Consider the following 15,733-nt stretch of genomic DNA (forward strand, 5'->3'; position numbering starts at 1 on the left):
CAGGAGCTATCATTTCTAAGGCATAATCCCACCTACTTTAAGCAATTATTTATTGCAAAGAATAAAAAAATCATACCAAATAATACAATAAATACCTTAAAATAAATTTGACATATTAAAATATCTTATTAAAGTCTGTAGAAATAATAAAATGTTATTTCTCATTTTTCAGCACGTAGACATTGAAGAGAGAGGGAGGGACAAAAAAATCAGTAATAATTCATTTCTTTATTGAATTATCTAATTTTCGAGTGATAGCAATAATTTTTTTTGAGCAGTGAGCAGGATAGTGATAATTGATAAATTTATTTGTACAATTAATTAAATAAATAAAGTATGCAAGATTCAAGAGGGATTAGAGCTTTGATATAAAAGAGATAACTCACATGACGGCCCGCATTTGAAATTTACGATACACAGTGAGCCACCGATGCGTGCAGTCAATTTTAAGGGACGCCGAAGGCCTCCCACAGCCCAGATCGGCAGCATCTCCTTCACCTTGAAGTTCCACTACATGGCCTGTGCAAATTGTAATAAAACAACTGGATATGACTACAACAAAAAATTTGTGTGCTATAATTGCAAAAATATGAGCATCTCATAACCACGGTAAATCATTTTATCTCATCATTTTAAATGATCATTCCTTACATGATAAATATAACATAGTAATTGTTAAAATTATACAATTACTAATATTCTTATTAATTTTAGCTGACGAGTCTATCTAAAAGTAGAGGAAGATAATGGATGTATATCGGTTGTTATCTTTGGATTGATAGCAAAAGAAATATTGAATTGTACAACTATTAATCTTTTCGAATAAACATGCGAGGTAGAATGTTTAATGCATTATGTTTTTATATTTTTTCATTATTACTAAAGCACCTACTATATTTAGCAAATATTGTAAGTACAATTTCATAAAATGAATAAATTATGTACTTGCGCACAAAAATGAATCAACATAGACAATTGCGCTAGAATAAACTCAACATATTCTCTGCCTATCCTGTAAATCAAACTACGTTATAAACACTCAAAAACTCTTCTTCTTAAACTTCTCACTGTTGTAATTTTATTCGTAAATAATTAAGACACTAAATTGTATGTAAAATCTATACTTTTTCATTCACTTTTTATGTTTTGTTCAATTTTTGTTTAAATTTTTTTTTCACATTCTCATTTATTATTTTGTATTTTTTTTAATTTTTTTTTTATATTTATCAAGTGGGCATACGTGCAGTGCACGTTGCCCTTGCTAGTATGTGTGTATATATATATATATACTAGATCAGAAGCAATGTGCAAAGCACGTTTGTCTAGTTGAGTTAAACAAATTTTTTACAAAAATAATATATTATTTTTTTATAAAAATTGGATTAATGAATAGTTTAATGCTCAGAGACAAAAACAAAAAAAAAAAAAACAAATTTTAGCAAATATTTTTGGATAATAATAGGTCAGTGAAGTATAATGATTACATATTTGGATATATTAGAAAACAAAAAGATTGGTTCAGAATTAAAGTAGTGCAATTGCCACCACAATAAATACTACCACACTCAAAGAATGCATAACCAAGATTTTAACGGCCAAGCATTGCACAATGTACAACCACCATGAAAATACATTTAAAATGAAGTGCACATTTATTAACAGAAAAGGCTGAAAAAGAAGCTTTGGAGAAGTTTAAACTCTGAAAAAATACAAAAAAAGAAAAAAGGTATATGCATGTCGCTCAAAGTATCATTCCCCGTAATCAAAGTAGTCTCGAACTCCACGGAGATATTCAAAATAGGCCTAAATACCTGCAACACAAAATGAGCAAAAACAGAAAATCAAACATAAAACCTTAAGCACAAAAAGACAAAAATAAAAGAAGACTGAACAAAGATCACAGCTTCCGAAGCTCACATGCAAGAAATTATTCCCTTTGAATAATTTAAAATGCTCACTAACAAGTAACAACCACTCAGAGAACAATAATTCTTCATATACATATGTCCATATACAATGAAAAGCTTGTAATTTACCTGGAAACACTGAATGCTTGCATTGTAATCATCACTAAATATGCTATGCGAGGGATAAATTTAATCATTGCTTTGTCCAAAAGACTCTAAATAATAGCATATTGAAAGACTCTAAAGCTTTTCTGATGGACGTTCTGCTTAAGAAGATGTGCACAAACAGCTAATGACACAACACACTGTTAATATTAAATAGCCAGCATAAATTACTTCAACGACTTTGGTGGTAAGGAAAATGTTGCAAAAGTTCATTATTAAAAAACTTCACCTACAGTTTTGCATTTTCTTCAATCCACATAGATTTTTTTGATGATGTGAAACCTCACCATGGTAGGGCCTTTTGGACTCGCCCTTAGGGAGTGAAGCTCGAATACACGGCCCCACCCTCCAAAATCATGTATCACTTGCTTGATAACCCCCATAGGAAGAACGAAGAGAGAAGATGAGTAAACCTGGATAGAAAATAGGATAGAGTTTACCAGCTGAAGCCTGCCAGCATAGAAAAAAGGGCTTTACAAGTCCAGCTCTTGACTCTTCCAACAATCTTATCAACTAAGATAAGAGTAGCTCAATTTGAATCAAAACTCCAAGGAGTTGTTGAAAAGGATGGTGATCTTGATCAACATGAAAACAAATGCACTTATCTCTAACAAGTAAAAATTATTAAAATACCAAAAATTTTAGATGCAACTTAGTTGTCGAATATTTGTTTTAATTTGCTTCACAAATGAATATAAGAAAAAATAAGTCAATGGCTCCAAAAATTCTAAACAAGATTCCATCCGGCAACCAAATTTTACAAGAAACTAAAATCGAGAGGACAGTTCTAGACAATGGAGAGCAGGAAAAGGGACTAAACTAAAATTTCAAACCAGCTACTAAGAACACACTATATTTGATAATAGAATGTTCAATCTTCAAATTGGATTTGATTTTCCAAATCTAGCAGCAATGACACAACTAAGGATGTGAATATTGCACATAAAATCTGATATAACTATATCTGCCTCTAGTTACATGCAAGAAGCAATATTAGCAAAACCAAAGTACTTGAACCCTAAAAATCTCAGAGTTCAAACTTTCAAACGATGCTTTTATTTAATTTTTTTTTAATTCAAGAAGTGGTATGAGTACCGCTTGCCAAATGGCAGGAACATGGAACTCAATTGTTTTGGACAATCTCCAAAGAAAATGCCACTGCATCACTGCTTTTAGATATTTTGTGGCAACACTCATGTTTTCCACGAAATTTGGAGCTTCTCTGCATTCTCAAACAGATTAAGAAATATAAGTATCACATAGAATATGGAAGAATGACGTGTCTATTCTACAGTAAATATAGGATAAACTGCATGTAAAGATAGCAATGAGAAAGTAAAGTTTTGTTCTTAACATTGCCACTTGCTTTTCACAAAACTTTTCAATGATCTACCACACAAAACAGTCCAGGCACCTTCACAGAAATGGTGGAAACTATATGGTCATTCTATAGTCATTGCTTTGGTTCCATAGTTTTGCTTTTCACAGCATAATTTCATGTTAAATCAATTAACTGAGTCAATATGTTCATCTTCATGCCTCTTCAATAATATAATGGAATTTCAATTTAAAGCTACCTATTTCTTGCAAGTCCTTGAATAAGATAACAAATTATTTCAAATCTCCAAGAATTATGATTCCTCATTTCCAAGACACGAAAGAAATGGACTTCATCAATTCTATGCATCTCCATTTGCATCTGCTAACCCCTCAAACACAAAGCAACCCATAGATAGATATGTTGGCTTAACACCTAACGTTTAACTCTAGTTGTATGCATAGGTTGATTTAGAAATAACCACCCAGTAACTGCCAATCATAAGCAAACACCCAGATAAAAGATCAGCAAAACAATATGATCATATATACACATTTTCTCGTGAGGATGCTTGAAGATTACTTGTTCAAATAAACCTTTAGGCAGAAAAGTAAAAAAGTTGTGCTTTGTCGTTGATATAGAATTCCCTTGACAAAAATCATACCAGAAGAGTCAAAACCAAAGAAAACTTATTACAACCAGAGGTGTAGGAATTCCTAATTGCTAGACATTACAAACACTCAAGACAGTCATCCATGTAAAGAATTAAAACTAAAACAAATATAACTGATATATAAAAATTAGAATCGCTGTATAGATCCAAACCTCATACGAAATAAAAATTCCTGCAACAAATTGTACTGCATTTTCCATGAGAAAGAGAAAAATAGAAGAGCACTACAAGACACCCAAAACAACCGATCACACAACCGGCGCCCATGAAAGAGAGGCAAATAATCAAATTAAATACAACAATACACGTCAAAACAGAATTGGTCCTTGGTTCCTTTTTTTAAACACAATAGAGAAAGAAATAGCTTATAATTGTTGTCCTGAAACGTGTATAAGAGCTCAGAGCTCAATCGAAAACAGATAGAATGCTCCAAGCACTGAACCAAAACGCTCAGAGCTCTAAAATATGAAAGATTTCAGCCAAATAAATAACTAACTTCCCAATAGCCATCCTCATGGGCCAACAAATCTCGGGCAAAAAATCAATGTCATTCATGGGCACTCATGAACTAAACCGTAAAAAACCAGAACAACCCTGTGGTTATATAAACCCCTAAAATTATGTACTGGAATGGAAAAAAAAAATGAAACCAACATAAATAAATAAAAATGATCTGAAATATGACCAATAAAAGGGAATGAAAATCAGAAACGTATTTGCAGATTATGTTGAAAAAAGTAATCTTGGCAACTGGCAAATACCTTATGATTCATGCCAAACAGAGAGTATATCAAAACTGCATATATAAAACGACATTGACTCCAACAAATCAATAAATATATCTATTAGTAAATTCCACTCTCAATCTACATTAAAACCAAAGTACTAATCTGAAACTAAAAAAGAAAAAAAAAGTTGAAAAACTCATGCTTTTACCCGTCAAAACTCACTACCCATCTGATAAAAAGAACAGAAAATAAAATATATATTTTCCCCAACTATTCAACATCCAGTCGAAAGGTCAAATCTTGTTCATAAACAAAAACCCAAATATCATATAGACAAAATCTTCCATACAGAATTTGTTGCCAGTGTACTTCGAGAGCAAACCATGGATCAAAGAATCCATTTAAAAACATAAAAAAAATTAATTTAATACAAGAAAGTATAACTTCGAAACCACAAAAAACCTAAAAAAAAAATTAAAAAGAATGAGAAATATAGGGCAGATTTAACCTTTTAGAAGCAATGTTTCGGAAAGTGTAAGATGGGTGTTATGGTTAGCAGTGATACCCCCCAAACAAAAGCAAGCAAACTTCTCAAACAAAATTAAATCTTGGCAAACGGCTTCAAAAAACTTCTTCTATACTACAAATACCCCTTTTCCACGAACGTAGCCGCTGCTGATCATCTGCTTGTCGCAATGGACAGCCTTGATGAAGTTTTCCCCAACCACACACCCAACTTTCTCCAAATGCTCCCTCAGAAACATCACCATCGGAGCTGTCACGGAAAAAAGATGAAATAAAAAAAAAAAAAAAAATCCACAAAGTCTTTTGAAATCCAGAATGAACGAAACAACAAAAAAATTTCAAACTATGCTTTAGATTCACATCCCAGAGAGATAAAACAAAACACGGGGACATCGATAAAAAACAGGGATAAAATAGGCAAAAAGTGGTGGGCGAAAAACTACCAGAAGAGAGAAGACGCCGTGCGTCAGCGAATCTGAGGGGCTGGTTGAGGGTTGAGATCTATGGCAGATCTGAGTGTTGAGCCAAATTCGTCGCTTCGAGCTAGGGCTGCGACATCGGTTGCAAATGAGAGAGGGCTGGGGGTCGGGTACGACAGAGGAGAAATAAGGAAGTAGAGAAAAGAAGAGAAAGAAGAAATAAAGAATATAACTTTTGGTTTTAACAAATGGAAACATAACGAAGAAACGAAGACCAAAAGAAGAGAGAAGATGAGAAGAAATAAAGAATAGAGAAAGAAGATGAGAAAAAGTGTACTTTCAGAGAAAAGAGGAAAGAGAAGATGCAGAGGAAAGAGACGACAAAAGGATAAGACTGAGAGATAAAAAAAAAAACATTGAAGCTGCCGACCACCGAAAGGCAATTAGACCCATACAAATTTACAATACACGAAAAATGCACAGCACCTATGTATTGAATAGCTGGTCAAGACTCAAAACCGGTAAAATACAAAAAAAGCGAAAGGAAAAACGAATGGATAATAATTCACTATTTATTACTGTAGCGGCTCGATAGTCGCTTATAACATTAGTACTGATCTATGCATATACATATGTATAATTATCTCTTTTACATATATACTTTATCATTTAAGCAAAATTTTTACATTAATTTATATATATTTGAGACAAAATAATAATATTATTATTATTAATTTTTTGTTAAAATCAATTTTTTAATATATATTTTATAATTAGTATCCACTTTATACATTTGACATTAATAATATAAATGTAATAAAAAAATATATAATTTTTTTTATATATTATATTAAAAATATAATAAAATAAAAAATATATATATAATATATTATAATAATAAAATAAATGTTTAAGTGAAGATTTTTTGTATTATTAAATGAGGAAGAAAATAAAAAGATTGTGAGAGAGAGACTGGAAGGAGAGAGAAATAATGATTAAAATATAATTTATAGAGTGAATAGTAATTATCTAAATTTAGATAAATACTGTTTATAAATAACTAAATATTTAGATATACATAAGTCAATGTAAAAAATTTTAAGATCATATTATACAAATATGACTTTATATATATATATATATCAATATTAATGCTCTTATATAATAGATAGAGAATAGTATGCAATTGATACGAGTCCAGAATTTTAAAATCAAAAGGCTGTGAGGATGATTGCTTGATAATGTCTTGATTGTTCATGTGCGTAAAACTGTCACTCTTGCAGGTGAGTTTGAAATGGGCTTGTTTGTCAAGTGATTTCATTTTTATCTTTTCTTAAAATTTTTTATAATTTTTTTTTAAACATTACTCAAATAAAAAATATTTTTTAATTTTGATTTTTTTTTAATTTTTTAATTTAATCATTATAATTTTTTTTAACTTTTAAATAAAATATAAAAAATAATATAACTTTTTAAATTTAAAATAAAAATTATATTATAATAATATTTTAATTTTATTATATTTTTATTCAATTTTCTTTTAAAACTCATTGAAACATCTTACTTAAATTATTTCAATTGAATCATCTTTTTGTGATTTGAATTTAGAGATAAATTGAGATGGTTTGTAAATAATAAAATAAAAATTAAATTATTTATTATATTTTATATAAAAATTTGATAAAATTGTTTTGAAATTTAAAAGGTTGAATTATTTATTATATTTTATATAAAAATTTTAAAAAATTATAATAATAAGATAAAATAAATTAAAATGAATTTTGAATCCAAACGATATCTAATCTCGTTACAAAATCTTAAGCCGAAGACTGTAGATTTGGGCATTTATCGGAACAGGAATGGATATACAAATGTATAAATTAAGCGTATGAATATGAGCAAGTAGAAACCTTAGAATGATCCTCCCGAATGGCGAATTCGATGACCGTGACCATGCAAAATCATCGTCTTCCTCCTGCTGCTGCGACTACCCCACTGTCAGCCAGCAGCAAGCACACTGTCGCCTTCGCCACGCCTCCAAACTACGCAGCTCGCCTCTCTCACCTCCTCACCCTCAAGGGCTACATTCCTCTTTGGTGCCCCACTGTTCTTGTCCATCCGACACCACACCTCCTTCTTCCTTACCTATCTCCTCCCTTCCTCCAACCCTTCTCCGCCCTTGCCTTCACCTCACGTACAGCTATCCACTCGTTCTCCGCCGCCGCCGCCCGTCTCAACCACGCTCTTCTTTCCCCTCAAGGCGACACCTTTCTCATCGCCGCTCTGGGCAAAGACGCGGAGCTCATCGACAGTGACGTCCTGGCGAAGTTCTGTCACGACCCCAATCGGATTAGAGTTTTGGTCCCCCCGACCGCGACACCTAGAGGTCTGGTGGAATCGCTTGGGGAAGGGAACGGTCGGAAGATTCTGTGTCTGGTCCCACTCGTGGTGGGTCTGGAAGAGCCTTCCGTGGTCCCTGACTTTCTCCGGGACCTGGAGGCAAATGGGTGGGCTCCGGTCAGGGTAAACGCTTACGAGACGCGCTGGGCGGGGCCGGAGTGCGCGAGGGAGGTGGTGGAGAGGTGCGAGAGTGGGGCATTGGGTGCGCTCGTGTTCACGAGCACGGCCGAGGTGGAGGGTTTGCTGAAGAGCCTGAGGGAGTTTGGGTGGACGAACTTGGGAGAACTGGTGAGGGAAAGGTGTCCGGAGATGGTGTTGGCGGCGCACGGTCCCGTCACGGCGGCAGGGGCGGAGCGGTTGGGGTGAAGGTTGATGTGGTGAGCTCCAGGTTTGACAGTTTTGATGGTGTTGTTGATGCTCTTGGATTGAGATAAATGACCGAAGGCGTTCGGAATTATAGATCAAGTTTGTATCTTAACTTCGTTTTCCTTTGGTAATAAAAAAGTTCAATTTTTATCAAGTGTCAGCATATTAAGTTTAAAGTTGGACTTTATTTATAATTAAAAACACACCAACTATGATTAAAATCTGCATCTTTTTTTTAGGTGTCCCAAAAATCGAGTGTTTAAAGATGACCAATTCTAAGAAACAGATCAGAGCAAGATGGTTTCAGGACTGCTTTTCTGGTTTATGACTACTGAGTTCATACACAGACATTACCAAATTGTTGGAGCAATCGGTAAAAGGGCAAAGCTGTTTAATCTTGTTTCCTGATATTGATTTCTTTTAGTGTAGACCCTTTGTAATTTTACTGAAAGGTTATTGAGTATCCCCAAGAGTCTAACCTTCTTATTAACAGTCTAATTTGCTTGTCTGCCCTGGAATAATGTAGTGTCACCATGATTGTCCATTTCGACCTTTAACAGCACAAGTTCTGAATTTCATCCTGAAATAGCCTTTCCTACAGTTCAATTATTTACTTCGAGGAGTAGAATACCAGAACTGAGATTTCCTGGCAAACTGAGTTATAGAGAAGAAGTATCCTTGCAATCGGATTGAAAATTTAATTTGTTTGGGACTAGGAAATGACTGATTTGAGTTCAAACAAAGAATATATGATCTAGTAAAAAAAAAGAGAAAGTAAAGCAGACATTAAAAAGGTAGAACAAAATGAATCCCCCACACTCATAAGAGGGGTTAAAGGTATATAACTTTATAGGCCACAATTCTGCAGCAAAGCAGTTGTATTGTTTATGGCAAAAGCAAGACCAAAATCAAATAATTATACACAAGACACTCTTTTATAAGCTTACTATTTGCTACATCTGTTATTTTCCTTTAATATGGTAATACGTAACTGAGATTATAGCCTCCCTGCTTTAGGAGTGATGTTACTATCTTGTGGCCTCTGCCCAGATAGCAGCTTCAGTGCCTCTTCCATGGATGGCCGATCACAGGTCCTACTCCTAGTACAGAGCAAAGCAACTTCAAGAACCAATTTGATCTCCTCTTGCACAGAGGTTCTAGGATCAACTTCATTCTCATTGTAAATTTCTCTCAAAACCACCTCCGTTGGCTTGCTATGTATGCTTGTTCCTGCATTTGTCAACTTGCCATTGGTTAAAATTTCCAGAACGAGCTCTCCAAAGTTGTAAACGTCCATGTAAAGCTCGTCTTTTATGGCTCTGTTGAATTCACCTGTGCAAAGATACAGAAAATAAACCTCAAAAGGACTGCTTCTAGCTCCTGAGTAGAGACTGAGAATATATAAAGCTAATAGATGCCGTGTCCAGATGTCTTCATTGTCTCTGTAGGCAAAATAGACTGGTTTTGATGTCCTCTTTGAAAAAAGTAGAACTAATTTGCTGTTCCTGATTGTATGCTATGATTGCAAAGGAATACTATTGGGGATACTCTTTGACTTAATAAGCAGAAACGTTCTTGATTGGACCTGTAGTGATTTTTCAAAGCCTAGAAAGTACATGTACAGGTTGTTCGGACATTCTCTGTAATCTTGGAATGTCTGGTGAAACCGTTAATTTGTTTTGTTTGACACAAAGAAATAAGCTGTTCATAAACAAGAATTCTCGGATCAGCTTACATGTATAACATGTGAGAATAATGTATAGTTATGCATTACCTGTTTCCTTGTTGGAATCTGCTGGAAATGAATCTTCATTCAACTGTTGCAGATATTTGAACCCAAATTCTGCCAAATGGGGTTCCATGTTTTCGTCAAAAACTATGTTACTCGACTTCAAATCCCCATGAGGAATTGCTGGATAACAATCATGGTGAAGGAAACAAAGTCCCTTAGCAATTCCGACTATAATATTGCACTTGGCTGCCCAGTCTCCTTTCATTCTTATTTTCTCAGTTAAATTCCCATTAGGCAAGCAATCATACAATATATAAGCCAAATGCTTGTTGTAGCAAAATCCCAGCAATCTAATCAAATTCTTGTGCCTCGCATTTCCCATTCGTGTTATTAGTTCTGACATGAGCCTCATTCTCTTCGCTCCCCATTCGATTTTCCTTACCAAAACTGTTATACCTGTGGGCAGAACTGCTGTGCAAGCTGAATCCGATTGTGTTTGCACTGTTTCTTTTGATTCGGCAGAACTGATGCTCCTCAGAACATCATTTACTGTAAATCGAGGGAGTCCGGGAAACGAGACAATCTTCCACTGGCCTCTAAATCCTCGCTGGAGATAAACTGCGCTAAAAACCGATGCTGCAATGAATATGACCACCCCTGCACACAGTAGCAGGACCCATATAAGCCTCCCGTGCCTTTGCTTCCCAATATTTCCACGCATGGTCTCAGGGGTGCTCCACATAGCTGAGGATTTCCAACAAATGCACTGCTACCCATTGATCTGAATAACTTTTCAGAGGGAATGGAACCGGTGATATCATTGAAAGACACGTTCAGAAGTAGTAAGCTTGAAGAAACACCAAACTCGACAGGTATTGGGCCGTTGAAACTATTGTGTGATAGGTCTAGGACAGCAAGATTAGGAAGACTTGCAAGAACTTCAGGTATATGGCCTGACAAATTATTATTTGCTAAATCCACCCTCTCAAGAGCCCTGCAATTAGAAACACCTTTCGGGACAGTTCCTGCTAAACTGTTCATGTTTAGTTCAGCAACAGCAAGGGATTGGCAAGATTGGAATGGAGGAATATTGCCTGAAACATTGCAAGAGGACACTGAAAAGTTCTGAAGAAGTGGCAAAGACCATGATTGTGCAGGGATGACGCCTCCTAATTCTCGGTTGTTAGAGATGTTGAAATATTGGAGCTTGGAAGCTTGGGATATGTCTGAGGGAATCCCACCTGTGAACTTGTTCCTGGACAAGTCCACGTAAGTGATATCAGACAGATGGCTGAATCTAAAAGGGATCTCACCTGAGAATGAATTATCTTCAAGTCGAAGACGAACAATTGAAGAACAATTAGAGAGAGATGGTGAGAGACTGCCAGTAAAATTGTTCGAAAACAAGATCAACTTCGATAGCATGCCTCCTGAACATATATCAGGAGGAATGCTGCCAATGAAATTGTTTGTAGAGGCATCCACCCACTTGAGTTTGGAGTTTCTACCCAAGCTCTGTGGAAGTGACCCAGAGAAGAAATTGCTCCATATAAGAAGAGTTTCCAGGGATGGAATTTCTGCAATGCCTTCAGGGACAGTGCCATTCATCTCGTTGTACATAAGACTGAGCAGTCTCAGGTCCTTCAACTCGGCAAAGCTCTCAGGTATAGGCCCTGAAATTTGGTTATCGGAGAGATCTAAGCTTTTAAGAGGAATGATTTTGCTTAACTCCCATGGAATCAATCCAGTGAGCTGGTTTCTGAAGAGAAAAAGTGATTGCAGCTTCGTGAGATTGGAGAGTTGCTTTGGTATTTGGCCATAGAGGTTTGCACCGGCAATATCAAGATACTGAAGCTCAGTCATGTTGCCCAATTGCCATGGAATGCTTCCTTCATAAGTGTTATAGCCAATCTCCATATGGGTCACTGTTTTAAGTTTGCCCAGTTCTGGTGGTAAATTACCACTCAGAAAATTTCCTGCCAGGTGAAGAAACTCAAGGCTCTTGAAAGAACCATATACTGATGGAATTGGCCCCTTGAAATAACTCCCAGCTAAATTAAGAACCTTGAGATAGCCAAGCTGGGAAATTTCTTCAGGCAATGACCCTGAAAAGCTGTTGCTGAAGGCATCAAACACAACCAAGTTCCGGAGACCCGATATTCCAACAGGAAAATGGCCAGAAAAATTGTTTCTACTGATATCTAAGCTTCTTAGACTGGTAAGATTGAAAATTTCAGCAGGAAGCTGCCCAGAGAAAGAGTTGTAGCTGAGGTTGAGATCAACAAGCTCGGTGAAGACATTGAATTGCTTCCCTGACATTACACCATTAAGATTCTTCATAGATAAGTCTAAACCAATAACAACGGTATTATTCTTATTGCAAGTGATGCCAGACCAAGAACATGCATATACTTCTCCATGTGCTGTATTCCCTCCAGAAGGCACAAGCCAGTCATTCAAACGGTGATAATCATCTATAAGCTCGGATTTTAAACTCAGAAGGGCCTCCGAGTACGGATCCATGGCTGATGATGCTAGGATGAAAATGGAAGCAAGGAGAAGATTGTAAGACAAGCGCTGCAAAATCTCCATTGGAACTCGCAGTGCATGAGAAAGAGGGACAACTGTAAACACCCCCAGCAAAGCCGAGGAAAAAAAAAAAAAAAAGTGAACACCCCACCCCTGCAAAGAAAACTGTGGCAATTTTAATAAGATATATACGGAGTATTTGTTTTATTGGGTGGGAATTTCATGGGGACTAGAGAAAGTAAGCTCAGCTGTGCAAAAAAGGACAGAATGAGTGAATGTCTGTGCAGTGATCACTTGATATGAGAATATTATTGGGTTGCTTTTGGGAGCAAGAGGCAACCTTTGTGTGCTTGTTTATTTGGATGGTGTTGGCCATTAGGGAAAAAAGCTTTCATAACTGGGGCATCGTTTTCTACCTTTTGAACTGGAGATAATCCAATTAAGTTTGTTTGCAGCAGTGACTATAAGTTTGAATTGGTATTTGAACACAGTGGGGCATGAATAAGAATCATCCATATCCTCTCTCTCTCTTTCTCTTTTTTTTTTCCTTTTTTTTTTTTTTTTTTTATATCTTTTACAAAATGAAATTATTAAAGTTGTCATGTGTTGTCTTTGTCCATTGGACAGATTGAAGGAAATTGCTGAAGTTAAAGTAAGGTGGTGGACAGTTATATGTTGCAATATTGTTAATTGGCTTCCCTGAAACATATTATTTTTTATATCTTTTCCATGGCAACTGTTTCTGCGATCATGGAGCATAATGCATGGGGGATAAAGAACGTGCAAGGAATATTATGCCATGATTATGTTACCACCGAATATAGGCTCGGCCATATTGTATTTATACATGTAAGTCTCAATAGAAAGTCCAAACTACTGACTTATATTTTAAAAATGACTAGTCAATGATACAATTGAAATTTCATTAAAACGAGTAAGATCTTTTCATTCTCAAACAATATGAGATCTCATTCACCACCTACCCTTATCCTTATCATATGGGGTATCACATACATACATATTATATATATATATATGTATATATCTCAGAAACGCAAAAATCATCCTCGTACTGTTTGTTTTCTTGCTAGTGCATGAGTGAACATGAGGGATCTCCTATGGTTCTTTAGCAGGAATATGGAAACAACTATATATTCCCAAGTTTATTTCCCCAAGCACTTTATGATCTAGGGATTGGCAAATTATATATGAAGCCTCGATCCTAATTTCTTAATTTTAAATTTCTCTCTGATTTATTTCCCTAAAGTTTCTCTCTGACCAAACCTGCCAAACACTACGCATGCATTTTAAGCTCTATTCCGGGTTGGTGGGATATTAATATTTCTGATACATGCTGAGTTACAGTGTGGAGTGGGGTCATTTATTCTGACTCTGACATAAATAAAACCCTATATATAATATCCATAGAATTAGGGTTTTGATTTATTTTCAACCCTATTTCTCCCCTTCTGTTGGCAAGAAAATTATATATCAAAATCACCCCTTTGTTTATCACAATAGATATTACCGTTAGCTAGCTTCTTAATGTGAACTGTTATTTGAATGCGCGCCACCGCCATTGTTAATTATTTTGTGATATATATATTCATAGTAGTACTACTCCATAATGCATGGTGACAATTAAAGAACGTGAAAAGAATATGAGTAATGCTATAAAAGTGTTACCACCCAGAAAAGTTTGGGCATAGCAAGGAGTAAAGACTTGACTTGCATCCTAACGGCTACAAAAGCCATCCTTTTGTTTCGTCAATAGTATGAGTGAAAAGGAATAATATTGCAACTATATATATATATATATATATATATATATATATATATATATGAACAATTATTCTCATCAACCACTTTTTACCACTCCGCACCACACACCTCATGAAAAACACCATCATACCTTATGAAAAAGTTATAGGTGTGGAGTGTGGAAGTAAATAGCAGCTAATGCATAACATCCATCTATATATATATATATAATATATACAGAGGATTGCATATCCATGGATATATGATCATTTCTATTTAATTATAATTATAAAAGTTTTGTTAGCTAATTCTTACAAATATAATAATTTTTTCTAGACAAATGATATATATACATTGATAAGAGCAAAAAAATGTGGAAGATCCCAACAAACAATAACAGTCGTATATAATACAAAGGGTAATTCTAGTGTGCCGCCCAGCTTTGACCACTGGGCGTGCCCACTAGTACAAATTTCACTTTTTATTTATTTATTTATTTTTTTTTTACATTTTTAACATATTTAAATATTTTAAAAAAATACACTAATAGTCACTTCTTTAATCAGTAAGTAAAAAAAAAAATTAAAAAAAAAAATTTAAATGCATGAGTGGTTAAAATGAGGCGGCATAGCTTCATTACTCATAATATACAAAGAGCACTTTTTATTAAGAAAATGGGAAATGGAGACAAATGCTTCTCATGTTTAGGGTTTTGTCAAGAAAACGGCAACCGAGAAAGCTGTTGATTCAAGTCCTGGCAAAAGTTTCTATTTAGGGTTTTCTTAACAGCTTGTATATGTTCTTTGTAATCAACAGCTTATGTTGGACACTTAACTCTCGTTAATAAAGGTTGTACATGATGATCATGGTCAAGATTGATCCTACTGGAAAGGTCAAATTAAAGAGAAAGAAAACACGTTTATTTGAAATTTTTTAATGGTTAGCATGGACATGCATGGCTTGATAAGGTTGAATCATGATGAGAAAGAGAATGAAAGTGAAGTGGCTGTCCGCGCGTACCTCAAAACGTATACTATTCCAATGCATGTGATCAGCATATGCAGTAGACAAGGGTAAAAAGCCTTTGTGAGAGAACACGCCAAGCTTTTGAAGTGACAGAATGAGGTGCAGGGAAGAAGTAGGTTGGTTTGAAGACATAAAAGCGCGCAGCTGCCTTCTCTCTTGATTTTTGATGTCCTAACCCTTTTAG

The 15,733-nt window shown here is 35.1% G+C and overlaps 3 protein-coding genes across 8 annotated transcripts; 1 reads left to right on the plus strand and 2 right to left on the minus strand.

The window, feature by feature from the left end:
* Positions 1 to 1,600: 1,600 nt before the first annotated feature.
* Positions 1,601 to 4,118, minus strand: LOC121242664. Of its 2 annotated transcripts, none has more exons than XM_041140578.1 (4): positions 3,973 to 4,118; positions 3,168 to 3,294; positions 2,384 to 2,485; positions 1,601 to 1,811 (listed from the first exon to the last, which is right to left on the minus strand). In XM_041140578.1, exons 1-4 carry the CDS (start codon positions 4,050 to 4,052, stop codon positions 1,656 to 1,658), a joined length of 465 nt encoding a protein of 154 aa, XP_040996512.1. In that variant the 5' UTR covers positions 4,053 to 4,118; the 3' UTR covers positions 1,601 to 1,655. The 2 variants fall into 2 exon arrangements, with proteins under 2 accessions (XP_040996512.1, XP_040996511.1); XM_041140577.1 differs by having other exon boundaries at positions 2,360 to 2,485.
* Positions 4,119 to 7,560: 3,442 nt separating this feature from the next.
* Positions 7,561 to 10,081, plus strand: LOC121242663. 5 transcript variants are annotated; one of them, XR_005935943.1, is made up of 3 exons: positions 7,562 to 8,628; positions 8,741 to 8,874; positions 9,519 to 10,081. XR_005935943.1 is itself a non-coding variant. In XM_041140576.1 (2 exons), the coding sequence occupies exon 1, from the start codon at positions 7,665 to 7,667 to the stop codon at positions 8,499 to 8,501; it is 837 nt and encodes a 278-aa protein (XP_040996510.1). In that variant the 5' UTR covers positions 7,561 to 7,664; the 3' UTR covers positions 8,502 to 8,512; positions 9,519 to 10,081. The 5 variants fall into 5 exon arrangements, 1 of the variants encoding a protein (XP_040996510.1); XR_005935942.1 differs by having other exon boundaries at positions 7,562 to 8,600; XM_041140576.1 differs by lacking the exon at positions 8,741 to 8,874 and having other exon boundaries at positions 7,561 to 8,512.
* Positions 9,266 to 15,733, minus strand: LOC121242662 (leucine-rich repeat receptor-like protein kinase TDR). The gene is given in 4 exon segments (XM_041140575.1): positions 9,266 to 9,833; positions 10,276 to 10,923; positions 10,926 to 12,857; positions 15,544 to 15,733. Coding segments are annotated over 3 exon segments (2,883 nt in total). The 5' UTR covers positions 12,826 to 12,857; positions 15,544 to 15,733; the 3' UTR covers positions 9,266 to 9,498.

This window comes from Juglans microcarpa x Juglans regia, chromosome 8D (genome assembly GCF_004785595.1).
Source record: "Juglans microcarpa x Juglans regia isolate MS1-56 chromosome 8D, Jm3101_v1.0, whole genome shotgun sequence".
Lineage (NCBI taxonomy): Eukaryota > Viridiplantae > Streptophyta > Magnoliopsida > Fagales > Juglandaceae > Juglans > Juglans microcarpa x Juglans regia.

Coding starts and splice junctions, on each gene's coding strand:
- LOC121242663 (XM_041140576.1), top strand. CDS start 7,665: ATGGCGAATTCGATGACCGTGACCATGCAAAATCATCGTCTTCCTCCT.
- LOC121242664 (XM_041140577.1), bottom strand. CDS start 4,052: ATGATTTTTGTCAAGGGAATTCTATATCAACGACAAAGCACAACTTTT. Junction 3,295..3,972: donor CTAAAGGTTTATTTGAACAA/GTAATCTTCAAG, acceptor TTGAGAATGCAG/AGAAGCTCCAAATTTCGTGG. Junction 2,486..3,167: donor TTCCTGCCATTTGGCAAGCG/GTACTCATACCA, acceptor TTTTCTATCCAG/GTTTACTCATCTTCTCTCTT.